At 44.3% G+C, this 27,937-nt stretch overlaps 1 protein-coding gene across 1 annotated transcript in view; it reads right to left on the reverse strand.

Moving 5' to 3' along the window:
- The window catches only part of LOC116822449 (UDP-glucuronosyltransferase 1A3-like), a 101,268-nt gene extending 77,645 nt beyond the window's left edge, over nucleotides 1–23,623 (reverse strand). The window contains exon 1 of the mRNA XM_032776350.2: nucleotides 22,680–23,623. Coding sequence (XP_032632241.1) covers nucleotides 22,680–23,540 — 861 coding nt within the window. The 5' untranslated portion in view covers nucleotides 23,541–23,623. The remainder of the gene's footprint in view (nucleotides 1–22,679) is intronic.
- Between the last annotated feature and the right edge of the window lie 4,314 nt (nucleotides 23,624–27,937).

Consider the following 27,937-nt stretch of genomic DNA (forward strand, 5'->3'; position numbering starts at 1 on the left):
TCCATTGCATACGTGAAAATGAAGATTTCCTGGACAGACGTCAGGATATGCTCTTACGGGCACAATGTCCTGAAGAATCAGAGCAGGCTGTGCAGAGGAGAGGGAGGGAGGGTGAAGAAATTTGGCAGTATGTGACCTCCAGAAGAAAGAGGAGCATCCATGTATCAGCAATGGAGATACAGATGAGCAATCGTTTTCATGTTCTCTCCACAGGTACTAATGTGGAGAGTGGAGTAGGTGGTACATCTGAGAGAAGGGAGCAGAAGGAGACTCCACCAATTGGAAGGCGCAAGATGCACTGTCCTAGGGATGGGGGTTCCACGACCACCGCTCCCAAGATGAGGAGGAGGGTGGTGGTGGTCAGAGATTCCCTCCTCAGTGGGACTGAGTCATCTATCTGCTGCCCTGACCGAGAAAACCGAGAGGTCTGCTGCTTGCCAGGAGCTAGGATTCACGATGTAACAGAAAGACTGCCAAGACTCATCAAGCCCTCGGATCACTACCCCTTCCTGCTTCTCCATGTGGGCACCAATGATACTGCCAAGAATGACCTTGAGCAGATCACTGCACACTATGTGGCTCTGGGAAGAAGGATAAAGACGTTTGAGGCACAAGTGGTGATCTCATCCATCCTCCCTGTGCAGGGAAAAGGCCTGGGTAGGGATCATCGAATTGTGGAAGTCAACGAATGGCTACGCAGGTGGAGTCAGAGAGAAGGCTTTGGATTCTTCGACCATGGGATGGTGTTCCAAGAAGGAGAGTGCTAGGCAAGAAAGGGCCTCCACCTAATGAAAAGAGGGAAGATCATCTTCGGCAAGGAGGCTGGCTAACCTAGTAGGAGAGCTTCAAACTAGGTTCACCGGGGAAGGAGACCAAAGCTGAGAGTATAGTGGGGAAATGGATACCGGGAGGAAGCACAAGCAGGAGAGTGACAAGAGGGAGGACTCCTCCTCATACTGAGAAAGCAGGACAATCAGCGAGTTATTCTTAAGTGCCTATACACAATGCAAGAAGCATGGGAAACAAGCAGGGGACTGGAAGTCCTGGCACAGTCAAGGAACTATGATGTGATTGAAAAACAGAGACTTGTGGAATAACTCACATGACTGGAGTACTGTCATGGATGGATATAAACGTTCAGGAAGACAGGCAGGGAAGAAAGGTGGGGGAGTTGCATTGTATGTAAGAGAGCAATAGTCTACTCACAGATCCGGTTGAAACTGCAGAAAACCTGAGAGTCTCTGGATTAAGTTTAGAAGTGTGAGCAACAAGGGTGATGTTGTGGTGGGAGGTCTACCTATAGACCACCAGCCAGGGGGATGAGGTGGACGAGGCTTTCTTCCGGCAACTAGCTGAAGTTACCAGATCGCAGGCCCTGGTTCTCATGGAGACTTTAATCACCCTGATATCTGCTGGAGAGCAATGCAGCGGCGCACAGACAATCAAGGAACTTTTGGAAAGTGTGGGACAACTTTCCTGGTCCAAGTGTGGAGGAACCAACTAGGGGCAGAGCTCTTCTCTGACCTGCCTGCCACAAACAGAGAAGAGTTAGTAGGGAAGCAAAAAGTGGATGGGAACCTGGGGCAGTGACCATGAGATTGGTCGAGTTCAGGATCCCTGACAAAAGGAAGAAAGGAGAGCAGACGAAATACAGACCTTGGACTTCAGAAAAGCAGACTTGACTCCCTCAGGGAAACTGAATGGGCAGGATCCCTGGGGAGGGGGAAAAGATTGAGGGAAAGATCCAGGAGAGCTGGCTGTATTTTAAAGAACCTTATTGAGGCTGCAGGAAAAAACCATCCCGATGTGTAGGAAGAATAAGAAATATGGCAGGCGACCAGCTTGACTAACAGTGAAATCCTTGCTGATCTTAAACACAAAAAAGAGCTTACAAGAAGTGGAAGATTGGACAAATGACCTGGGAGGAGTATAAAAATATTCTCAGGCATGCAGGACTGAAATCAGGAAGGCCAAATAACACTTGGAGTTGCAGCTAGCAAGAAGATGTTAAGAGTAACAAGAAGGGTTTCTTCAGGTACATTAGCAAAAGAAGGAAGTCAAGGAAAGTGTGGCCCCTTACTGAATGAGGAGGCAACCTAGTGACAGAGGATGTGGAAAAAGCTAATGTACTCAGTGATTTTTTGGCCTCTGTCTTCACAAACAAGGTCAGCTCCCAGACTGCTGCATTGGGCAGCACAGTATGGGGAGAAGGTGACCAGCCCTCTGTGGAGAAAGAATGGTTCGGACTATTTAGAAAAGCTGGACAAGCACAAGTCCATGGGCTGGATACGCTGCATCCAAAGGTGCTAAAGGATTGGTGGATGCGATTGAAGAGCCATTGGCCGTTATCTTCGAAAACTCATGGCGAATGGGGGAAGTCTGACTGGAAAAAGGCAACTGTAGTGCCCATCTTTAAAAAAGGAAGGAGGAGGATTCCGGGAAACTACAGGTCAGCCAGCCTCACCTCAGTCCCTGGAAAATCATGGAGCAGTCCTCAGGAATCAATTCTGAACACTTAGAGGAGAGGAAGTGATTAGGAACAGTCAGCATGGATTCACCAAGGCAAGTCATGCCTGACCTACCTAATTGCCTTCTATGAGAAGATAATTGGCTCTGTGGATGAGGGGAAAGCAGTGGATGTGTTATTCCTGACTTTAAGAAAGCTTTGATACGGTCCTCCCACAGTATTCTTGCCAGCAAGTTAAAGAAGTAGGGCTGGATGATTGGACTATAAGGTGGATAGAAAGCTGGCTAGATCGGTCGGCTCAAAGGTTAGTGATCAACTATCCATGTCTAGTTGGCAGCCGGTTTCAAGTGAGGCCCAAGGGTCCGTCCTGGGGCCAGTTTTGTTCAATATCTTCATTAATGATCTGGAGAATGGTGTGGACTGAACTCTCAGCAAGTTTGCAGATGACACTAAACTGGGAGGAGTGATAGATACACTGAGGGTAGGGATTGGATACAGAGGGACGGAGACAAATTAGAGACTGGAAAAAGAAACCTGATGAAGGTTCAACAAGGATAAGTGCAGAGTCCTGCGCTTAAGACTGAAGAATCCATTCACTGTTACAGACTAGGACCTAATGGCTAGAAGCAGTTCTGCAGAAAAGGACCTAGGGGTTACAGTGGACAAGAAGCTGAATATGAGTCAACAGTGTGCCTTTGTTGCCAAGAAGGCTAATGGCATTTTGTGGTGTTATAAGTAGGGCATTGCCAGCAGATCGAGGATGTAATATCTTCCCTCTATTCGACATTGGTGAGGCCTCATCTGGAGTACTGTGTCCAGTTTTGGGCCCCACACTACAAGAAGGATGTGGAAAAATTCAAAAGAGTCCAGCGGAGGGCAATACAAATGATTAAGGGGCTGGAGCACATGGCTTATGAGGAGATTGTTTAGTCTGCAGAAGAAAAAGATAGGGGATTTGATAGCTGCTTTCAACTACCTGAAAGTGGTTCCAAGAGGATGGATCTAGACTGTTCTCAGTGGTACCCGATGATAGAACAAGGAGGTAATGGTCTCAAGTTGCAGTGGGGGAGGTTTAGGTTGGATATTAGGAAAAACTTTCACTAGGAGGTGATGAACGCACTGAAGGGTTACCTAGGGAGTGGTGGAATCTCTCCTTAGAGATTTTTAAGGTCAGGCTTTGACAAAGCCCTGGCTGGGATGATTTAGTTGGGGATTGGTCCGCTCTGAGCAGGGAGTTGGACTAGATGCCTCCTGAGGTCCTCCCAACCCTGATATTCTGTGATTCTATGAAACAGCCAGGGCCCCCACTCACTACCAGCAGCGCAGTGGAACTGATATGGCTTCCTGTCTGCTCGCTCCATGTGGCTACCGGCCCCTCGCCAGCCCGGGAGGGTGGTCTGTGTCCTGCCCCAAGCGCCCCTGGCCAATAGGAAGCTGCAGGCAGTGTCTGGAGGGAGAAGCACATGGGATTTCCTAGCCTGCCCTGCCTAGGAGCCCAGGTAAGTGCTGCACCCTTCTACCCCCCCAGAGCTCTGTACAGTGCAGCGTTGCCTGTGGCCCACCCATCCACACCATTCCCGCCTGGCCCAACTCAGGTTAGGCCAGAAACTGTTTGAATGCAATACATAACTTTTATTAGAAAGGGATTTTATCTAATATAGAAGCGTGCCAACTGTTGAGTGCATGTGTCAAGTAAGCTGATATCTGACAGCTGGTTCACGCCTTCAGGGTGATGAGCTAGCGTGGGAGCAGTGCAAATAGCTGGTCATTCAGAAGTCTGGCAGTGTTGGTTCACTAAGCATAACCCTAAGTAACTCGGGGGTGGAAGGCCACAAGGGTATGGCCTTCCTGGTTTAGGCCTCAGCAAACAAAAGTCCCTCCATGTTTGAACTTTAATCGACCTAAAAGGCCAGGTGTAACAGCTGTTTTCAGTTGCAACAGTTCTAACTGGTCTAAGCAGAATAATGAGCCTGTGCACCTTTAGCAGAAGTAGCATGATAACTTGCAGAAGGAAAACTTACTAACGAGCTGCCGCGGCCAAGATTACTTAATGCACCTGCGCTTACGTAACTGCTACAGGGGGAGGAAGGAGGAGGAGGAGGGGAGGGGGAAAAAAAAGAAAAAAAAATTATAAAAAGGGAAAAGCCGCTTGTGTAGGTGTGCTGGATCTGAGGTGTGCTAAGTCTCCCAGCACTGCTTTGAGATCTCAAATAAACTTTGCTTGCTTCTCCACCCTGGTGTGTTTATTGGCGTTAAGCACTCTGGGCACGAACCACTGTTGCTTGCCTCGGGCACCCTCTGTGCCTGCAACAGCAGGATGTATTTAGGAAGACTCCAGATTGGAAGGATTGTTGGTATCACCCTGTGAAGAGTTACTGAACTGGTGAGAGGCATGGCGAGATCATATGTTTGTGGACTGGCTAGTGGTGTCAGGGATCTGAACCATAGCTGCATGGCACAGAGGCCCCCAAGATTACAGGGCAGGCAGTGACAGAACTCCTTACTGGTCTGTGTCGTCCCCAGAACATCACAGTCCCCCAAGTAGGGAAAGTCTGGTGGGGGCAGAAGAATGACTCCTTCCTCCACTGGATCCAAAATTCTGCCTCAGTTGTGGTTCTTTCCATCCTTTGCATATGGTTACCATACATCTGGGTTTCCCCAGAGAGCTTCTTTTTAAAGCCTCCCTCCTCTCCAGGCAGATTTTTCAAACATGCAATGGCCAGGGTTTTTGCAGAGCAGAGGCTGCATCTTAGAAAGAGCCCCGATTGGTCCGCTTCATGATTGGTCCCTCCCCACTATCTACAGCTGATTGGTCCATTCCTCCGCAGCTGCAGTTGCTGGATCTCATCCCCGCCACCCAGGCCCCAGCTCCCAGCCTTGGGAAGTCCCACAGGGAGGCACTGACTGAGAGCTGCCTCTGCATCTTGGACTTGTGCTAGCCAACCTGCCAGTGAGTAACCCTGCCGCAGGTACTCCTGCCAGCTCCTGCAACTCTACCCTTCCCTCCAGCTGCCCTCCACCCCCAACTCCCCCCATGTCCTCTTTTTGGGAACCTGAAATTGTTGTGTGTTTGGTTTGTGTAATAATAGACTCTTGTGTTGCTATGGAAACTGAGTTAGATTATTAGGAGATAGCCCAGCCGGTTTTCGTTAGTTCAGTGTGTGGCAATAAATGGCTGCTTTTAAGGTTTACAGCTCTCTGTGTCTCCAGTGATTTCTTCCTAAAGCTGTTGCCTCCAAGGATATAACAAAAATATGTTAACCCTGCTTATGTAACAATCTCTGCATACTGATACCCTAGTCGTTTGAACTGCAGCCTGAAGCCAGACTGAGAAGTTGTAGCTTTATCATGCACTTGAGTTCACAGGTATCAAGTTGCTGTATCACCTGAGTTAACATCACATTAATGTTCTGTCTGTTACAGCTATCCCCCTATTCCATTTTGTTTCTTACAGCTGTCCCTATACTCCATTTTGTTTTTGTTCTCCTGTGGCCTCCCCTCCCTGGCTGTTAAGTTGTTTACCAGGGCCACTGCCCTTCTCAAAGGGAGGGCCCCTTAAAGTTCACCAAGACCATTGCCCTTCTCAAAGGGATGGCCACTTGTGCTAAGTGGGACCACTGCCCTGTTCAAAGGGTTAGTCCTGTTATCACCTTGTTAAACCTGGGCTCGGTGTAGGGTAGGCAATGTCCAGAAGCTGCAAGACCTATTGTGTTTTAAGATCTGGGCATGAGTCATAGGCCTCATGTGCTTTGGAGTCACCTACTGCACAGGACTCTTCCCAGACATGTCTTTGTGCCACCTACAGTTTTTCCCTGCCTCCTCTTTCCTCCTGTATCAAGAAGAGCCAATCAAAGTACTGGTGGGAAACTGCCTGAGTTTGCCTTTAAAAACAGACATTTTTTAAAACTAAGATTCATCAAAAGGTTCTGCATTGCTGCCTGTTCTGATCAGCCAGGGGTTCTGGGAGTCCTTCTCCGCTCTCGTTTTATTTTTGAGCGTACCTCCGTTTTTGAAAACACCCCCCACGAAGAAACGAATTGCTGCTGAGAGATCTCCTGATTATGAGACCGTACCTAGCCTTCTGATGATCTTGCTGCTTTACCTCTGCTGCTTCCTTTGGGCTGGTAAGAATCCCTCTGTGAAACTTTCCATACTTTTATTTTATTATTTTAGCTGCTGGCTCTGTCTCCCTAGCACACAGACTCAAGCTAAACTTTGGTCTGTGTCTTAAAACTCCTCCTAAGCTCCACGCACTTTGCTGCTAAAAATAAGTTTGTGCGGCTGCTAAGCTCGCTCCTGGGGGCTCTCTGCTTGCAGCTGTACCCACTGCTGCAGCCACCATCCCTGGCACATACCACTCTGCCTCTGTAACTTCCCCATAGCATAAGGTGCACCATTAGGTTTTGTTTTTTAGTTTAATAAGTTATAGTTTGTTAAAGATTATAGAGCTTGAAGTTTCACCTGCCCTGTTCTTTGTTGCTCCCTATGGATTGTAAAAGCTTGTAAGTTTCACCTGCCTTGTATATAGTTTGCTGATTCTTTGCTCCGCTATAGTTGCTTGTTATAGTTTTGCTTAGAATTGTGATATTTGTTGTTTTGCCTAGTTGTTGGTTAAGATAGATAAGGTTTTGCTGCTTCTCCCTCTGTTAACTTTGTCTGTTTTTCCCCCGCTCCAATCCCTCCTCTCTGTGCTTCTCCGGTCTCTCTGTTACAACTCCTTGCTGCCACCCGAACTTCCCAAACCCCTTGCTGTTTCTCCCCTGTATAACTTTGTCTGTTTTCCTCCCGCTCATATCTCCCCCCGCCTGTGCTTAAAACCTCTCTCTAGCCATTGTTCCTTACCTTGCAGGGCTTCAAAGTGTCTCGCTGCTTCCACCGCACTCTCCTCTCATCAGTTGCCCCTAATCATTCACTCTCCCCTCCCCCCTCCTGTTCCTTAACACACAGCTTTTAGGTACACTCATTGCTATCACAGCCTCACAAATTAAGTCAGTGATTTCTTACATTGCATAATTTCACTTATCACCCATATTGCTGAATACTTTTGTATTTACATTAATACCATTGTGTTACATTGTATATAAAGGCCACCAACCACTTAATACATTCTATCCAAGATTGTTAACCATTTTATATAGAAGCTACCATTTTATTTTGCATTTCTTTTTGGTACGTTTTGCATTCCACACTGTATCTAGAATTGTTCCTATATAAAGTTGAGTTGCTATTGACTGTTACTGTATCCCATTGTGCTGAACCCACTTACTGTTCCCCACTGTTAGAACTCCGTACACTGTTCAAGAGAACCCCCCCCCCCCATCATTGTCTATTGTTGTAAACACCCTATACACCCCATCCCTTTGTATTTTATTGTTAAATTCCCACCACTTCCTTTTTCCTTTAATAAAGAAATTAATTGGCACCCCACCTGTGTGGTAATTGCTCCCCAAGATCCCATATACCTGCTGGCAGGGACATGTTCTATGACACAATTTAATGAGGGGTTTCAAACAGATCATGTTCCTCATGCCTGTAGTAAGAAGGAAGTTCAGAGAAGCTGGCCTACTGCAAAATGCTGGAAGAGCTGCCAAATGAATATGTCTTAAATATTGCTCCTTTAGACAAAGAGATTGTGACCTTTAATAATAAAAAAGTACAGCAGTATCTTCAGTTGGTTCCATCTTTAAAAAAAATACAGAACGAATCAAACAGACAGCAAAAATATTACTTTGTGAAGGAATTACCTTTTTTTCCCCATGTTACAAAGTGCATCAATTCAAACTTTCCTGCTCCATGAAGTAAGAAAAGGGATCATTTTACTAAGATGTGCCAATGAATTAGTTTAATGGTGTATTTGAAACATTTTTGTACACAAAAAAATCCATGAAATAGCAAAGCCCCCATCCAGAATCTTCTTGATAACTGTGAGCGATGGAAACGAAAGCCTTATGGAACAACGAGTCTGTTCTCAACAGCACTGCAAGCAATGTGAAGGGGTGGCAAGAAAAACGGCAAATGTTTCCCTTTTTCTTATTTGCTTTTAAGGTTTTGGGTGGGGACCTGGGGTGTGTCCTAGTCCAGCCTGAACTATCACAGTGGGGGAGGGATAGCTCAGTGGTTTAAGAATTGATCTGCTAAACCCAGCGTTATGAGTTCAACTTTTAATAGGGCCATTTAGGGATCTCAGGCAAAAATCTGTCTGGGGATTGGTCCTGCTTTGAGCAGGGGGTTGGACTAGATGACCTCCTGAAGTCCCTTCCAACCTTGATATTCTATGTCACTAATTGAAGTTTTTGTTTGTGTTAATTTATCCTCAGGATAAGTCAACAGAGGTCAATGGAATTGCACCAGGGAAAAACTTTACTCAATCAGTTTTGAGTAAACTCAAGAAAGCTTTCTATTGGCTTATTTTCCCTACCTATTAAATATCTCAACATATTACATAGATACAGGCAGAAAAGAAGATGATACAAAGGCCAAAAAACAACCAGAAAAGCAGCAGTGAAATACTTTTATACTATTTGTTATATTTAGTGTAGGATATTGAGACTGAACCCGAATTCCAGTCAATCTATTCCAAGATAGAAGTAAAGAGCATACAGATACACATATCAGGAGCTTCTGGTATTTATCTGTTACTTATCTTTTATAATTTAACCAGACAAAAGTAGCTGTGCACTTTGCTGGGCTAGTTAATGCATGCTGTTATTGCTGGGTCTCTTCCCACTTTCTTTCTGACTGTTGGGTGTTGTGTCTTGTCTTATTATTTAACAGTTCAATTGCAATGGGACCTAAAAGCCACACTAAGTCTCAGTCCTACCGCACTAGGAACTGTACAAACATAATAAATTCCCAGATAAAAACTACATTAAGCTGAAGTTAAAGTTGAATATATATTAGGGTGACCAGAGAGCAAGTGTGAAAAATCAGGACGGGGGTGTGGGGAGCCCATATAGCCCCAAATATTGGGACTGTCCCTTTAAAATTGGGACATCTGGTCATCTTAATATATATAAGTAACTCTGGAGTAAAATACAAGCATTGCAAACTTCCTTCCATTAAAAGCAGCTTCGCTTCACTCCGATTGGAAAGAATGGCAGGTGGTGGCCATTTTGGAAGAGGCCAGTGGAATTCTTTGTATTAGAACATTATTCTTCAGCCTTTCTTGAAGGGGAAGCTACGGTGAGACCACCCTTTTGTACAGCACTTAAACCAGTGGGGCCCTGATCGTGACTGCAGCCCCTTAGGCAGTACTGTAATACAAATAAATGATAATACAGAAAACCTCCCTACAAGCCTGATCCGAAGCCTGCTGAAGTCTTTATACGGTAAGCAAAATTAAAGCCAACACAGAAGCCTTGTGAATGAGACAAACCAAGAAAGAGCCAACATGAGCATACAGAAACTTCGACTGTGTATGTTGGCTCCGAGCCTGCTCCCATTAGAATCAGTGGCAAAACTCCCATTGTCTTCAGTGGTCAGGATCGTGCCCTTAAGGCCTTGCACAGCTGAGTCCTGATTCTGCATACGCCCCTGGCTGCCCAACACTTTGCAGGAACAGGCTTCCATGCAGCAGAAGTGCCCTTAATGGAACACAGTTTGAAGACATATGGCCCAATTCTGTAAGGAGTTGGTGACTTTAAGAAGTGCTGAGCACCCCCTCCCCGCCCCTTATCTAATTCTGTGAGGTTAGTCAGTGTATCTGAGATGGTCTCTTATGAGGATTTTTCAGAAATAAAATCAATATCTCTTAGTTTGGAGAGGCAGACAAGTCACAGAGTGCCTGAACACAAGGCCAATAGGCAGGGCAGAGGCTATGATTCTGGTGAAATGCCTGGGACTTTGAATAAGGAGTAAATTACAAGAGGAGTGAGAGGAATTGACAAAATCCATTTGATCTTCCTACTCTGATGTATTTTTCCTGCTGTTAGTTATGATTTTCAATGCACAGAGCTGGCATTTGTACCAGTGAAAGAGAGATGGCTGCAGACAGCAAACAGATATCAGGAGCTTCTGATATTTATCTGTTACTTATCTCTTATAATTTAACCATCTGGTTACAATCTGGTTCTTTGTGGTCTTCTGCCAGAAAGTAGTATATTTATTGGTGGAGTTGGGTAGCTGTCTGTACCAGAACAAAGGGGCAAAAGTGCTAAACTTTGCAAAAGTGTGAGTGGTGATAGAAAGAACATAATGAAAAATTGAGATTAGAGCACTGCAGTCTTTTAATGGGAATGCTAATCATGCAAAGTTTTACAAATATAGAGAATAGCTCATTAAATAACATATATATTTGCAAACAGTGCGTATATGTCTGCAAACTTCAACTGCAGGTCAATACACCCTGCCCCAAGCAGCTGTGGGGTAGGTGATGAAGTGTGTTTGTGGAGGAGATAGGTGCAGCTGGGTTTATGGATGTCTGAGTGCAAGATGAGGTAGCTGAAGACCCCAGGGGCATGAAACAGGTTGGTGGCTATGTCTTTAGGATGAAGCTAGAGGAATGAAATCTAGGAGAAGTAGCTGGGGACAGCTGGGTTTGTGGTGGTGTTCCAGAGGAAGACAGGGGCAGCTGAAGCTGTGGGTGAGTAAGCACAGAGCCTGCTTCACCTTCTGTCCCTGTCACCTCCATTTGTTGCCCCTGCTTCCCTACTCAGGTTCACCAAGGGGAGCAGTGAGACAGAGGCTGCTCAACTGCCTGTTTAACCATCATGATGTTGCAGGTCTTGAACCAATGCCTGAACGTTCCCAGATAGCTGCCATATCCTGGCCTCCACCCAGCGGCTACTGAAACTGGGTGGGCTAAGAAGCTAATAGGGCTATAATCGGAGGCAAGGCACCACCCACAGGAGCTTTGATTGGAGGATCCCTCGGCTCCACCAATTGGTCCAACTATACTATTTGAGCCAGGAGGAGGAACAGGAAGTTTGTCTGAGCATCAAGGCGGTTTCCTGTTGTACCTGCCTCCCACACCTTGCCCTGTTACTGGTTGCCACTCAGCTCCTGCCTTTGCTCCTCTTCCCATCGTGCTTGATCCTTGCCTTGCCTCGCCTCCCATCCTCAGGGACCAGTCCTTGCTCTGCCCCCAGCTTTGACTTCCAACCCTGACTCCAGCTTGACCCTGGCTTTGGCATTTGATATCTGACCTCAGCTCTGACCTTCAGCTGTGATTCCTGGTCCTGACTCTGGCTTGGCCCTGGGCTCTGGTAACTGGCAGTTGACTCTGGTGCTTAGCTTTGTTCCCAAGCCTGGACACATGCTCTGCCCAAAAGACCTGACTCCTGCTCTGACTGCTAGGCCAGACTTCCTACATCCTGGTACATAACAGCATCTGCAGGCCCTTCCTACAGCCAGGCTGAGTCTGTGATATTCATCCTAGGCTGGGGGATTGCAGGAGGTAACACAAGATACAGGACACTTGGTGGGTCTGCAAGAATATGTGATATTTGGCTCTGGTCAGGCAAAGCACATAAGCATGTGAATTAGCCCCATTTAAGCCACTATATGATATCTGAAGATAAAACCGGAATAAGCATAAGTATTGAGAAGTGAAGATAAAATGGCTCAACTTGGAGGAATGGAAGGGCTTGTTTGCACTTACAGCGCTGCAGTGGCACAGCTACACCAATGCAGTCAGTGAAGACGTCACCTTCACTGAGAGGAGAGCTTTTCCACACCCCTGAGAGACATAGTGACACCGACATAAGTTGCTAGTATAGACCAATCCTAGATAAAAACAGAAATTTACCACAGTTACCCCTCTCACTTCAATAGCGTTACAGTAACTCCTCGCTTAAGGTTGTAGCTATGTTCCTGAAAACTGCTACTTTAAGTGAAACAATGTTAAATTAATCCAATTTCTCCATAAGAGTTAGTGTAAATAGAGGGATTAGGTTCCTGGGAAATTTTTTTTGTCAGACAAAAGACATTATATACACATACACACAGAGTATAAGTTTTAAACAAACAATTTAATACTGTACACAGCAATGAATTATTGTGAAGCTTAGTTGAGGTAGAGTAAGAGGGTGGGATATTTCCCAGGGAATGCCTTGCTGCAAAGTGATGAACTAGCACTCGGCTGAGCCCTTAAGGTTAACATGATATTAATGTAGCCTCACACTCTACAAGACAGCACGAATGGAGGGAGGAGACACAATAGACACACTGCAGTGGCTGCAAACAATTCCCTGTGGAAAATGAACATGATGATGACCCCACGCTATCCCACTGGAGCGCACCACTCCCTCCACTTTCCAAACTGCTGGGGGGTATATATGTGTGTGAGACAGAGACACACAGGTGTCCCTCCCCCCACTGCCATGTGCTGCTCCTGTCCTCTGCCTTGGAGCTGCTCCCAGGAGACTCCTGCTTGCTGTGCAGGGGATGGGGGGGGGGGAAGCAGGATGCTGATGTCAGGGTGTCCCCCTCCCCGCTCTCATGTACCCCATCTCCACAGAGCCGGGGGGGGGGGAAGGGGGGAACACGACAAGGATGTGTGTGTGAGTGTGATACAGAGAGAGAGATGCACACATTGGCCCTTTAAGTATGTTGACCCCACTGTAAGTACACTGACTTTTTAAGTAGATAAGCAAGTTGCAACAACAGCTGCTGCCAGCAAGCTCCCTCTGTTCTGATCCCTGTCGTGTTCCCCCCACCCCCCCACTCAGTGGAGATGGGGTACATGAAAGGGGGAGGGGGACACCCTGACATCAGCATCCCGCTCCCCCTCCCCCCTGCACAGCAAGCAGGAGTCTCCTGGGAGCAGCTCCAAGGCAGAGGGCAGGAGCTGCACATGGCAGTGGGGGGAGGGACACCTGAACTTCCTGGCACTTGATAGCCTGCTGGACAGCTGCCAGCCCACCCTGGTTCCTGCTATAAGGGAGCATTGCACAACTTTAAATGAGCATGTTCTCTACTAGATCAGTGATGTAACAACTAAATAACATTAACCGGGAGGACGTTAAGTGAGGAGTTACTGTACTCCTCATTCACACACAATCAATTAGCAGCTGCAGGAATTGTCATTCCTTGTTTTATGATAAATGTACTTGATGTTAGTGATCTCTCTTTCTAAAAACAAGCCTACTCAATCACTGCCATTTACACATCTTATTAAAGCACACCGCTGTGCTAGGCATTTTATAGACAGGCAGTACGACATCACCACTGTCCTAATATAACAGTCTATAAATCCTGCTGTCACTATGCCACTGGGACTGTTTCAGGGCTGACCTTAGTGAAAATGGTGCTTTGGGTGAACCTGTATTTTGGTGCCTCTCCTGTCCCTCCCCCTCCCGCTATCACCCGTGGCTTCTACGGGCTCCCCGCCACCCCATCACCTCCGGACCATTACCTATACTTCATACGGAAAGTCCATTCAATGTAAATGGGCATCTCCCATAGTCCATTGTGAGCTAAGTGTCCTTTGATGAACCACTAGTCCCTTCAAGATGTGCTGGCTAACTACCTTGTGGTGTTATCCCAGGAGCAAACATTTGAAATACAGACATAGAGCCAATACTCATAACTTCAAATACAAAAATGATACATTCCTACAAATAGCATGAACATATTCAGCAAATCATAACCTTTCCATAGACATCTTACACGCCACGTTTTCTACATGATTTGTTGCAAATATATAACAGTGGTTGCAACCGTGATCTGCCTGGTCATGTTTTGATCAGCTAACATTACAATGAGTAACTGCTACAACTCGCAAATTCCTAGGCCAGTGTCAGCGGAAGTAAGGGTGGCTTGGTATATTGCCACACTTCTGTGCTGCTGCGGTGTCTTGTGGTGCCTGGTGCTTGGCTTGCAGCTCAAGGCAGGCTACCTGCTGTCATACGGGGCCTGCATCTTGCCAGAGCCCATTGCTCTTCTGCAACCCCTAGCCAGTCCTGACTCACCACGAGCATTTTGACAAAGTACAAAGCAGTAATAACAACAATAATAATACGTGTTTGCGTGTTTGTGCGACAGAGTGTGTGTATATGTGAGAGCCGGAGTGTGTGTGTGTGTGACTGTGAGTTGGGGGACTGTGTAACAGAGTTTGTGTTGGGGTGTGTGTGACAATCTGTGTTGGGGGACTGTGAGAGGCAGAGTATATGTGGATGGGAGAGCCAGTCTGTGTGTGAGAGAAACTGTGTGTGAGCGAGAGAGACACACACAATCTGTAGAGGGACTGTGAGAGACAGGGTGTATGTGGTGTGTGTGTTTGTGTGTGTGTGTGTAAGTTTGAGAGACAGTGAGTGCACTGTCACTTTAAGTCCTCCCTCCCCTCTACCCCTCACTCACCTGGAAGTTTTGCTTCACCTGGAAGTTTTTCTCCTCCGCTCCACTCCACTGAGGGCAGTGGGACACACCGCTCTGGGTTCCCCGGGGCTGGGGCAGAGCCGGAGCCCTCGGCCAGCCGAGGAGCAAACGAGGGAGGGACCAGGGGGTTGGGGAGAAGCCCACTGGCCCAGCGCAGGGGAGGTGCCGGAGAACAGACAAGTCCCGGCCACAGCCACAGGAAGCCGGAGCCCCTTGTGGTGCCTCTTGGCTACGGTGCCCTGGGCGTGGGCCCCGTTTGCCCAGCCCTGTAGGAGTCGGGGCCACAGGATGCTTTTGAAACTCCCACAAGCAGAGGTCAAAGTAAGCCGGTAAGGTCTGGTACAGGCTTCCCCAAGCTGGCGATTTAAAGGGTCCTGAGCTCCCTGCAACAGCTGGAACCCAGGGCCCTTTAAATCGCCTCCTGAGCCATGCTGCCAGAGTCCGGGGGAGCCCCAGGCTCTTTAAATCACTCCCGGAGCCCTGCTGCTGCTACTCCAGGGCTCAGGTGGCGGTCTAAAGGGCCGGGGCTCCCCACAGTGGCAGGGGCCCCTGGCCCTTTAAATCCCATGAAAGCCCTACCGCCACTACCCTGCGGCTCAGGCAGTGGGGCTCGGGCAGCAATTTAAAGGGCCAGGGGCCCCCCGCCACTGGAGCCTCAAGTCCCACTGGATAGCAGCAGCAGGGCTCTGTCAGCAATTTAAAAGACCCAGAGTACTGCTGTGGTAGTGGCAGCCAGAGCCCCAGGCCCTTTAAATTGCCCCAGGGCTCCCAGCTGCCTCTGCAGCTGGTAGCTCAGGGGGTGATTTAAAGGCCCCACCTCTTCCAGTTGAGGCCACACCCCTGCCCAGGACTCTGGCATACCGTTAAGTCCTTTAATTTACTTTCACCTCTGCCCACAAGAGAACCTAATACCCTAAATCTGCCCTACCCTGAGGGCCTGTGCAGCACCCACGGCGGTTAGGGGAATGGAGACTTAAACACAGGGCCAGATCCTCAGCTGGTGTAAGATAGCACAGCTCCCATGGAACTATGACAATTTACTACAGATGAGGATCTGTCCACCTGTTAGAAACTCCCCTGAGTAGTCAAAGGGGCTATAAACCTTTGGAGTCATCTCAAATGCCACTTCTGGCTACACAGGCTTTGGTAAAGTTTTGCTGTGGTATGTATTCCTGACCTAAGCAATCCACCTGGAATCTGAACTATGCAGAGTTATTAGAATTCCTTCTAATTAGAAAGTCAGAAATTCTTATTTATCATATTTTTCAAATGTTCCAGATTATTCTTTGCTACTGATGAGTGTTTAATATTATAGAAAGGATGCATTAGCCAAATCTTTTTATTAGAGAGTCAAACCCCGAGGCCTTTGTTCCATTTTCACTAAGGCAAACTCCACCAGAAGTTTCATCTGGTGAAGGATCTTTGGATTTTTAAGATGTTCACTACAGAAATTCTACAGATGTTTAAAGATCAAGTTCATGGACTAGGGTGACCTACCAGTTAGCTGGTCTCCTTAGTTCAACTTCATGATCTTTGCCTTGAAGAAATAATGTGAACTTTGTTCATGGACTGCCTAGAAAATCCATATTGTATTAATGTTCAGCTAATGATAAACATTCATCAGAGCTGAACTGACTTCACCTTATGGGGAAGGACATGCCCTACCCATGGTGATGTCTGTAGGTGTTAGGTTAGCAGAGGACAAGATCTGGCATAAAGGACCTAATCCAAAGCCTACTGAGCTCACTAAAAAGACACCCACTGGCTTCAGTGGACTTTCACTCAGACTCTAAATCTCTAAACATGCTGAATGGAGTCTACTCATAGAATATGTTCCTGTGGGCATAGTCCTGCACCAGGGGTGCTAGAACTAACAGTGCTGGGGGGAGAGGGGGGCGCCAGCACAGCACTCCCTGACTTGAAGTGGTTTCCACCATATGCAGGGTTTACAGTTTGGTTCAATGGCTCTCAGAACCCCCACTATACAAATTGTTACAGCACCCCTGCCTGCAGCTGCTTGCACATTGGGTACGGGATGTCTTATCTAGGCCCCCATTCCCACCTGGATAAGTGCCCTCCAGAACGCTAAGCACTCCTAACAGTGCTAGTGGCTCAGATGGTGACATTCAAAACAGAGCTAAAGTAGAGTGTAGGCCAGGAAACAAGTGTTCAGTTCCCTGCTCTTTCTTGGAGTCTACATGTGACGTTGGGCAAGTCACTTACTTTCTCTGTGCCTTTGTTCCCCAGCTGTAATATGGGAATAATATTTCCCTCCTTCACAGTGGGGATTGGAAGGAAAGATTCATAGAGGGAAGTAAGATGCTCAGACAGATGGCTCCCCTATCACTGTAGTATGTAACTAGACAGATAACTTTTTTCCAGGCAATATGCTTCACATATTTGCACCATTTTGTACTGCTCTTGCAACATGGCCTTAATTGCTAATTATTATTTTTTTTAAACTAAGACCTGTGCTTAATGGCAGCTTTTAAGGTTAGCTGTTAGGTTTTCACAGTACATAATGGATGGTGCATTGTTATGAATAAGCCCAGAGGTGTTCCCAGTAGAAGGCCATAAAATTGCTAACGGATAATGAGAGAAAACAATATGCTGATGTAATTAAAATTGGGAGGGCCAAATTTTCATGTGCATTACAAGGCATCAAGTTATAGATGTATGCCTACAATTAGAACTGCTCAGGTTTTTCCTGTAAAAAAAAAAATTCAGACAAATTTTTCATTTGAAATTTTCCTTTTTTTTCCAGAAAATTGTGAAAAATTAAATGAAAATTTTATTTTGAATCAGACTTTTCATTTGGATTCAGTTTTCAAAAACCAAAACTGTTTTGACAATTTTTTCCTTCCCCCTGCCTTTTCCCAAACAATGCAATAGAATGACCAATGTCTAATTTACCTTTTTTCCACACTAAACCCTTCAAAATGTTTCCAGCTTTGGAAAAGTTACTGAGTAACAAAATTTCATTTTTATCAATAACTTTTCCTAAGCTGAGGAAACAAAAATTTCAAATTCAAAATTTCCCATTGAAAAATTGTATAGTTTAGTCAAATGATATTTTCACCTCTTGTGGGGAAAAAAACGGGTTTCATGAAGTCCCATTTTTGTGTAGGGGGGAAAACCTCACCAGCTTTACCTACAAGTAAAGACACAATGCAAAGGTGAAGGTAGTGCTCTCTTTTCAACAGTTGAGTTTTAGAGGCCAAACTGGGCCAAATTTTTCCATATCTGGATTAATCTGTTTCATAGCTTGTATAACTCCATGCTGAGTGAGGTTCATCTGTTCCTGAACTTTTAGTAGTTCATGAATTTCCACCAGAGTTTATCTTTAATCATCAGGTAAGTTAATGAATGTGAGATGTCCTCTGCAAAGTCCATGTAGATGCAGAATATTGGTCATCCCGGGTCCTGAACTCAACTGTTCCAGACAAAAATGCACTTAGAACTTTGAACTATGGCAAACTAGCTGAAAGCAGAATGTATGAAACATTTCGTTTGGGTTTTATAATATTACTTTTGGAAACCAGGCAATAAAGAAAGAACATACTGTATGTAAGTTAACGAATAACAATCCTCAGCTGGTAAATGAGCAGTTTCACTAAAGTTAATGGAGTTACACTGTTGTACCCCAGATGAGGATCTGGCCCTATATTTCAAGAAGAGAAAGAGCATTAATGTAGCATTGCTAACAATGAAATGGATTGTGCCATACTCAGGAAACAATGGAAGGGCTGAGAAATGCTAGGATTGTCAATTTCTGGAGCTGTTGTCTGTGAGATCACCTTATTTGAGCCTGACAGATCTAACAGGAGTCATGGCCCTCCAGATTTGGAGGCATCCAGAGATCTACATGATTTCTGTGTGCATTTTGCTTGGAGTCTGTTTCTGTATACAATTCCTCAGGCCAGCCTCCAACCTGGCAACGTAGCTCCCACATAGCTTCTTACCGATGGTTGCTACAAAAGACTTCAAGGAAGGGGTATCGTGGCTAGGCAGGTCACTTCTTCATTTCTAAACCGGACAGTCCTTCTTTTCTAAGATTTGTCTCCTGTCCAGTGTTGAGATTAAACTAGACATGGGTTTCTCCTGTATCATGAATTGGGGATGCCATTTTGAAGAGCACACCATCCTCTCCACACCAATGTGACTTTGTATGCATGGTGGGGAAGGGGATCACATGGAGGGGTAGGCCTTCTGGGTGAGTGGCATTGCCACTCTATTCACAGCACAGAGTGGAAAGCAGTGTAACAATGCATACCTTCAGCATTATCATGTACCTGAATATCCCTGCAGGTTTAAAGGAGAATTATGTTCTCTCATCAAGCTCTGCCTGCTCCCTGTCTAGCTGTACCAGGTCCATGGAGCCCCAGGCCCATGATGCATCTGCAGAAGGTTTTATGTGAGTCTAGAAAAACTGTTTTCTTCCTGCATCATTTCAGGAAGTTCCCTGGATTTTTTTATCCTCTATTTGTATTAGGTCTGGGCTCATAAGAACCGTTATTTGAAGAACTCTGGAGTTCATGAACAATTATTAAATTATAATCCTATTGTTATGTTCATGACACTAGGGTGACCAGAGTCCTGATTTTATAAGGACATCCCAATACTCGGGGCTTTTTCTTATATAGATGCCTAATACTCCCCCACCCCACCCCCTGTCCCGATTATTCACACTTGCTATCTGGTCATCCGACACACACACACACAGAGAATAGTTAGAGTATTTTGTGTTTTTATATTTCTGGAAGGTTGCAAGATAACACTACTTTATTTCTTAGAATCTAGAACTCTTATACACAAGCACCAAAACAGAGAGACAAAGCAGGTTGCTCCCTAAGGCAGAGAGGCACAACTCACCCACCTTGCTGTAGCCTGGCTCTTTGCAGGCCCACAGTTGAAGACCCAGATCTCATGCTTTCCTACAGAGCCCTCTAGCCTGCAAGCAGGACCAGGAAACCCCTTACATTAAAGTGAGAGACTGTAATTATAACACAGTTTTCAATATATCACACCTATAACCAAATTATCACCCAAACATGAAAAGATCATGCAAAGCTATTTGTACCACATGAGGTTTACAAAATAGGCAGTGCAACAGGTACAAGTGAAAAGGGCACACCTAATGGCCTCTTTAAACAAGGTATGTGATAACAGGAGGCTCCCTGCTTGTTCTAAACAGGGGGAAATAGTGGAATGGGGTGGAGTTATTGCAGTGTCCCTGGTATGGGGGGGGTGTGCGATTTTGGAATGTCCCACATATGTGGCCGTGCTTATGCTAATCCAATGGTTAGGAAGCGCTGCCTGGGGGACATACTGGATTTGAGGAACATATTGCGTTTCAGCAGGAATAGGCTGCCATTTCTGCTGCACTGCAAAAGCAGGCAATGTTGTTCAGGGATAGAAAGAAGCTCTTCAGTGCATGGGGATGCACTGTTCAGACAGCTCAGAATTCATGAATCCTGCTTTCTGTTGTTCTGACTGCTGTTGATATTTCTGTGCACTTCATAGGCCTTATTTACTGACCAAGGCTTCATACCCTAGTTGGTGGTCAAGACTTAGCACCTCGCTGCACACACAAACATATACCATTTACAAATAAAAGAACTGAGAGGTTGCACAAGAGCACTTCTAGCAAAGAAACCCAGGTCTCTTGTACGGTAGATCCAAGTCTTAGCTACTCAGCCACATTACCTTGCAAAATGAATGTGCCAAATCTATGTCCTTTGGCTATCCTACCTCTCACCATTAAAGCTAGGAAGAGAAACCAGGTTTCCTGATCTCTAACATTCTATTAATCTCTAGCATAAGGCATTGTCAATAGGTTATGCAGCTAAGTCCTTAGGTGACGCGTCCACATAAAGGAGAATATTTGCTCCTGTAGCTCAAGTGGTGGAGGTCTGTATGAAAGATCCTAAGATCCAGCATTCAAACCCAGCTGATGACTCATGCTCTGAGACTTTATGGTTGCATGTGATAGAATTTATTTTCCAGTTTGCTTTTAAAATATAACAATTCACACAGTGAGACAAAATCCTTTAAAACAAGTTTTATATTTCAAAACAAAACAAAATTGTTATGGTGGTGCACAAAATGAAGATGTGTGGGAGGGAACTGAAACTTGTCATCTTTATCCTTTCTGTGTCTTATAGCTTTAATGTAAGTATTTGCAGTAATTTTGCAATTTGGCTTTGAACACTAAGCTGTTCCAAAAGAACTGTGGTACATTATCATTTCCAAAGTATAAAATATAATCTTGTACTTTAATATTTGTCTATTCATGCATCTTAATATATGGGCCAAATTCTCAGCTGATGTAAATCTGCATTGCTCAGTTGAAGTCAATGGAGCTATGCTGATTTATTGCAGCTGAGGATTTGGCCATTGTCTTTCTTTGAAACTTCTTCATTGACATGGATATATGAGAAGTAGCAACAGAGATGCTTACTATCTCTAGCCAGACTTTAATTTTACAAACATAGACCTTGATGCAGGAATTTGACCAGTGTGGACCTGTTATTAATTTCCCAGGTTCATCCAACAGCTCCTTAACTGTATACTCTGCCCTAAGGAGGTGAAGGATCAGAAGTACAGGATGCTGCATCTCTTATGAGTCTGATCCAAAGGCCATTAAAGTCAATGGAAAAGAGTCTCAGTGACTTCAGTGGTCTTTTTCATCAAGTCCTAAATGACTAAATATTGCACGTGAAATAAGAAAAGGGTTAGAAAAGTTTAGAGAAACACATTGGTCCCAAAGAGATTGTAATGCAAGGTAACAAATCACATCACTATTATAAAGTATGTCATATATGCAGTGTTTTGTAGCTGTGTTGGTCCGAGAATATTAGAGACAGAAGGTAGGTGAAGTAATATATTTTATTGGCCCAACTTCTGTTGGTGAGACAGACAAGCTTCCAAGAGCTCTACTTCTGGTTTGGGAAAGGTGCTTATGCAAAACAATCTGTTCTACTTTGTATTTAGACTTTGTATCCCAGACCTCAAGAAAAGCTCTGTGTAAGCTTGATAGCTTGTCTCTCTCACCAACAGAAGTTGGGCCAATAAAATATATTATCTCTCCCACATTGTCTCTATAAGTATTTCAGTAACTTTTCCAGACACTAAAGGGCATCTGGAAATGCAATAAATTTCCTGTTGCTTTGTGTCAGAGAACAGATGCCCAATTCCACCTACTGTTCTACAAGTTACATAGTAGCATGGAAAAATTATTCAAGGTTTTAAAAAATACTGCAGACCAAACATCAGAAAAATTGTCTGATAAAGGAAACACAAAGGATAAAAATGTAGTCTTAACTGAACTTTGCTCATCTGTATATCTCTAAAAATCTACTCTTCCAGGCTAATTATCTTCCAACTCAAATTGACATTTGGCTCTCATTGTGATCTAAAAAGTAACATGGACATTCCATGACGGGAAACATATGATGCATGCATGTGACCGAAACAATGTTATGGTGTTTGAGAACAGAATAAAAACCAGATGAGATTCTAAGATTTTTTTAAAAACTTTTGTTAAACTGAAGAATTTTAAGCCTGAAATGATACAAATGAAGCCAGAACTATTTCAGGACTGTACTGAGGACTATAGTTCAGTTTTAGAGCTTGTGGAAAGACAGTGTTTTTTTTCTCCTTGATATGCTTGGAGGAATCTTAGCAATTTAAATGGAAGTTATGTGCCCATGCCAAGAGAAGTATGAATTCCATATCAATCGGTGGAAAGAGTCTGCCAAAGAATAGTTAAAAAATTCCCCCAAAGCAGTCAGTGCCACTAAATGTTCATATACTATTTACTAATATTTCATTCATGTCACTTCAGAGCACTGCATTTGTCAATGTTTGTTGTGAAGAGTAAAAAAGAACACCATACCTCATGCAGAGCTTTTCTCTCACGGCAGTTTATGCCTCCAATAAAGACCATGTTGGGCATCACTGGTCTGGGATACTCAAACACAAAGTCATATCTCATCAGCCAAATGGATCCAGAACTCAGAAGATCCAACAGTGTCACATCTCTTTGCAGAACCTCAGAGGCAAAGCTTAGACCATGTGCATAGAAACCATTGCAATAGAAGAATTCTACAGAGTCAATTAAAACATTTTTCAATCGTTGGGAAAATGTCATGTAGTCTGAGTTCACTGAAAAAATTCTTGGGGCATAAGAGGAAGGATCTGGACATCGATTTGATTTGTAATGTAAATTGCATGGTAATCCTCGCATGAAGAACACAGATGGGAGTGAAAAATAATTAGCAACTAGTGCTCCACAAAGAGAAATGGGATCTGTGAGGAGAACATCAAAGTCACTTTGTTTCAGATATTGCATCAGTTCCTTCTGGTTAAATAAACTCTTACAGTGACCGAATAGCAGATTGAAAACTGCTGCTGAAGAGTTATATATTGATAGAACATTAAATGGAAATGGTTGTCCTGCTAGATGAGCATCAATATATGTCTGTAAGCTTGCATCTAGACGTTCCTTTGTATAAGGTACTGGATATGTTTTCACTGTACAGTTCTTTGTTATTCCCAACTGCCAACTTACTTGAGGTATAACAACCACCACTTCATGTCCTCTCTGACTGAGCTTTTCCACTACTTGACGCATGCTGAGCCAGTGGCTTCCATCCATGGGAACAACTACCAGCTTCCCACCTTCTGAAAAGCCAGTGATCATCAGGAGAAGCATCCATGCAGCATGCTGATAGCAAAGGAGAAGGGCAGTCGCCATCTTCCTGTTGGAACTTAAAACCTGAATAAACCTTCCTCCTTGACTAATTTCAGGAGCAAATACAAAGATTTATAACTGTTGGCTTCTGCTGCGTTCTCCGTATCATCTAGTTAATGATTATTAGATCTAGTTTGTTTCCAGATAATGATGGCCAGAGGAGATTTTAAAGCTGTTAGAGGGATGGCCAAATTGACCTTATGAATGATTACAGAAGTATGCGCTTGAAAATATTTCTGGAATTTGCATCAAAGTGCTTATGGTGGTGTTTACAGATAAAGTTCAAACAGAGGCTAAGGACACCATTCCTTACCCATCCTGGCTAATAGCCATTTATGGACTTAACCACCATGAATTTATCCAGTTCTCTTTTAAACCCTGTTATAGTCCTAGCCTTCACAACCTCCTCAGGTAAGGAGTTCCACAAGTTGACCTGTGGCGCTGCTTGAAGAAGAAACTTCCTTTATTTGTTTCAAACCTGCTGCTCTTAATTTCATTTGGTGAACCCTAGTTTCTTAAGTATATGGGAATAATAAAATAACTTTTCCTTATCCACTTTTCTCCACATCACTCAGGAATTTTATATACCTCTAAATATATCCCCCTTTAGTCTCCCTCTTTCCAAGCTGAAGAGGCCTATGCCCTCTTTAATCTTCTCATATGGGACCCTCTCCAAACCCCCTAATTAATTAGTTGGCCTTTCTGAACCTTTTTCAGGCCAGTATAGTCTTTTTGTGAGGTGAGGAGACCACATCTGTACACAGTAGTTGAGACGTGGAGTACCATGGTTTATATAAGGGCAATAAATATTCTAGTCTTATTCTCTATCCTCTTAAATTTAAATGATTATAACATCATGTTTACCTTTTTTGAAACCGCCTCTGCACACTGCGAGACATCTTCAAGAGAACTATCCCCGATGACTCCAAGATCCTTTTTCCTGACTTGTTGTAGCTAATTAGCCCCCATCATATTGTATGTGTAGTTGGGGTTATTTTTTCAATGTGATTTACTTTAGCATTTATCCACAATAGTTGTGTGAGATCTTTTTGAGTTCTCACAATCTGCTTTGTCTTAACTATCTTGACAGTTTAGTATCATCTGGCAAATTTGCCACTCACCTCCTTTCTCGCAGATCATTTATGAATAAGTTTGAATAGGATTGGTCTTAGGACGACCCTTGGGACACCATAGTTACCACTCTCCAATTCTGAGAATTTAAACATTGAATTCCTACCACTTGTTCCTGTAATCCAGTTTTCAATCCATAAAAGGATACCTTCCCTTCATCCCATGACAGCTTAATTTATGTAAGACCTTTGTGAGGGACCTTGTCAAGGCTCTCTGGAATCAAGTACACTATTTCACTGGTCCCTTGTCAAATTTGCTGCCTCAAAGAACTCTAATAGATTTAGTAAGACACGATTTCCCCTTTACAGAAACCATCGTTGACAATTGCTCACAGTTTGTTTTTCTGTGTGTCTGACAATTTTATTCTTAACTATTGTTTCGATTAATTTGACCGGTACTGACATTAGACTTACCGGTCTGTAATTGCCGGGATCATCTCTGGAGCCCTTTTTAAATATTGGCGTTACATTAGCTAATTTCCAGTCATTGAGTACCGAAGCCGATTTAAAGGACAGGTTACAAACCTTAGTTAATAGTTCTGCAACTTCACATTTGAGTTCTTTCAGAACTCTTGCGTGAATGCCATCTGGTCCATGACTGTTAAGGTTGAGTTTATCAATTAATTCCAAAACCTCCTCTTGTGATACTTCAATCTGTGACAGTTCCTCAGATTTGTCACCTACCTATCTAGCAGTGTCGTCTAAGGGTCTGTTCTGGGTTTGGTATTATTCAATATTTTCTTTAATGATTTGAATAATGGAGAAGACAAGTATGCTTATAAAATTTGTGGATGAGACCAAGCTGGGAGAGGTTGCAACCATTTTGGGGAACAGGATTAGAATTCAAAAGACCTTGACAAATTGGAGAATTGGCTTTTAATCAACAAAATGAAATTCAATAAAGTCAAATGCAAAGTACTACACTTAGGAAGGATAAATCAAATGCACAAATATAAAATGGAAAATAAGTGGTTAGACAGTAGTACTGCTGAAAAAGATCTAGGGGTCGTAGTGGATCTCAAATTGAATATGAACCAACAATGTGATACAGTTGTGAAAAAAGACTAATATCATTCCAGGGTATGTAAGACATGGGAGGTAATTGTCCCACTATACTTGGAGAGTATTGATGATGCCTCTGCTGGATAATTGTGCCTAGTTTTGGGCACCACACTTTAAGATGTGGACAAATTGGAGAAAGTCCAGAGGAGAACAACAAAAATTATAAAAAGGTTTAGAGAAGCAGATCTATGTGAAAGGTTAAGAAAATTTGGTATTTTAGTCTTGAGAAAAGAAGACTGGAGGGCGGGGGCTAGACAACAGTTGTCAAATTATGTTAAGGGCTGTTATAAAGAGAATGGTGATCAATTGTTCTCCAGGCCCATTGATGGTAGGACAAGAAGTAATGGACTTAATCTGCAGGCAGATTCAGGTTAGACATTAGAAAAAGCTTTCTATCTATATGGATAATTAAACTTTGAAATAGGCTTCCAAGGGAGGTTGTGTAATCTGTCATTGGAGGTTTTTAAGAACGCGCTGGACAAACACCTGTCAGGGATGGTTTAGGTATAATTGGCGCTGCCTCTGCATGGAAGAATGGATTAGATGACTTCTCAAGGTCCTTTCTAGCCTTACATTTCTATGTTTCTATGAACTTTTGGGTAGTCCAATCAGAAAATGGAGTTTATTTCTGTGGAAAATTTATACTTTTCTATGAAAAAAATCTAAAACTCAAGTTTTTTGTCCCAAAACAGAAATATTCTAATTAGAGAGTACTGCCTCAGTACCTCCATAGAAGTTTTAATTTTGGTGCACCCATTCTCCTCTGTAGGCCAGGGTCTCAGGTCAGACTACATCTCCCATAATGCATCAGGGTTCTCTCTTGGAGAGGGGAGCTAGTGCATCTTGAGAGATGTAGTCTGGCTGGAGAGCCCCACTTATAGAGAAAATGGGGACATGAGGAAACTCAACTGCAACTCCCATTAGGCACTATGGCTACAAAGCCATCTTGTCATATTTTGTGTTTTGGATGAAATATTTCTCTTTTTGAGCATTTGGTTTTCTGACAAAATTAAAATTTTCCATGGAAAGTAGATACCACAAATTTCATTTAGTCCAAATGCCAATTTTTTCATCAACAAAAAGTTTGAACAGAAGATTTTCACCCATTCTAATGCATGGGGTTGTTCTCTTCCCTTATTACTGTGCCAAACTATGTTTGTGATGGTACATTCACAGAAGATCTTGCCAGCTATCCTATAGCACCCAAGTTACTGGGAACATGGCTGGGAATAGTGGATGCTGCCATATGGCCTCATGCACACTGGGACATCCTCTTTCCCTATGGTGACCACAGTTCCAATGTACTGGATTAATACTGCTTTAGTGAGACTTCCTGTCATCCTTCTTAGTTCTAGATGTAATCCTTCTGCCAGGTAAAGCCAGCAGCAACTAGGGCCAGGTTCAGTATCTAGGCATTCCTTTTCAATAATACAACACAAAACCAGCTCAAGCCCCCATCCAGTGACCTGGGACAATTACACACCACCCCCTGGGTGTCTCTAAGAGGCAATACTTCTCCCAGAAACCCAAAAGTTCCTTTAACGTGCCCATCCCTTCTCTGCACTCCGCTCACAGTTGCTGTCCTTGGCCAGTGCAGCCCCAAAGTTCAGAGGTTCATCTGCAGAGTTCACCTCCCACCCTGTGTGGAAGGGGGGGAGTCAGGAAGCAACTTTCACACTCCAGAGTGAGCTGCTCTGGCACTCGCTTGTCACCCCAATGGCTGATTGCCACGCATCTCTGCAGGGCTCTGCTCTGACTCTCTCTACCAGCCGCCCTGCTGGCCACTTGCCACACCGCTTCACCAGCCACCCTGCTGGTCACTTGCCATTCCTCTCCACCAGCCACCTGGCTAGCCACTCACCAAGATAACTTCAGAGCCCCCCCTTTAATACAGCTCTCAGCAATTTCAGCTTTTAGTGGGAGAGCCTAACAGCTGGTACATACTGGGCAGTCTCTTGCAATAGAGCCACTATCCCAAGGTAGGTCTAATACTTATATCTAGGTACCAGTAATTTCAGCTCTGCAGCATATAACAAGACTCCTAATTGAGTCTAAACTAACCCTTTTATTATATCATGAAAATAAGAGGTATCAAACAGTATCTTTAACAAGAACCCCTCCCTCTCTCAGCTCACTGGGCTTTGGAACCCATGTACCCTGTCTAGCGAGTGCCATTCTGTTCAGGGTGAGTCCTTCTATCAGGGTATG

This window comes from Chelonoidis abingdonii, chromosome 10 (assembly GCF_003597395.2).
Source record: "Chelonoidis abingdonii isolate Lonesome George chromosome 10, CheloAbing_2.0, whole genome shotgun sequence".
NCBI lineage: Eukaryota > Metazoa > Chordata > Testudines > Testudinidae > Chelonoidis > Chelonoidis abingdonii.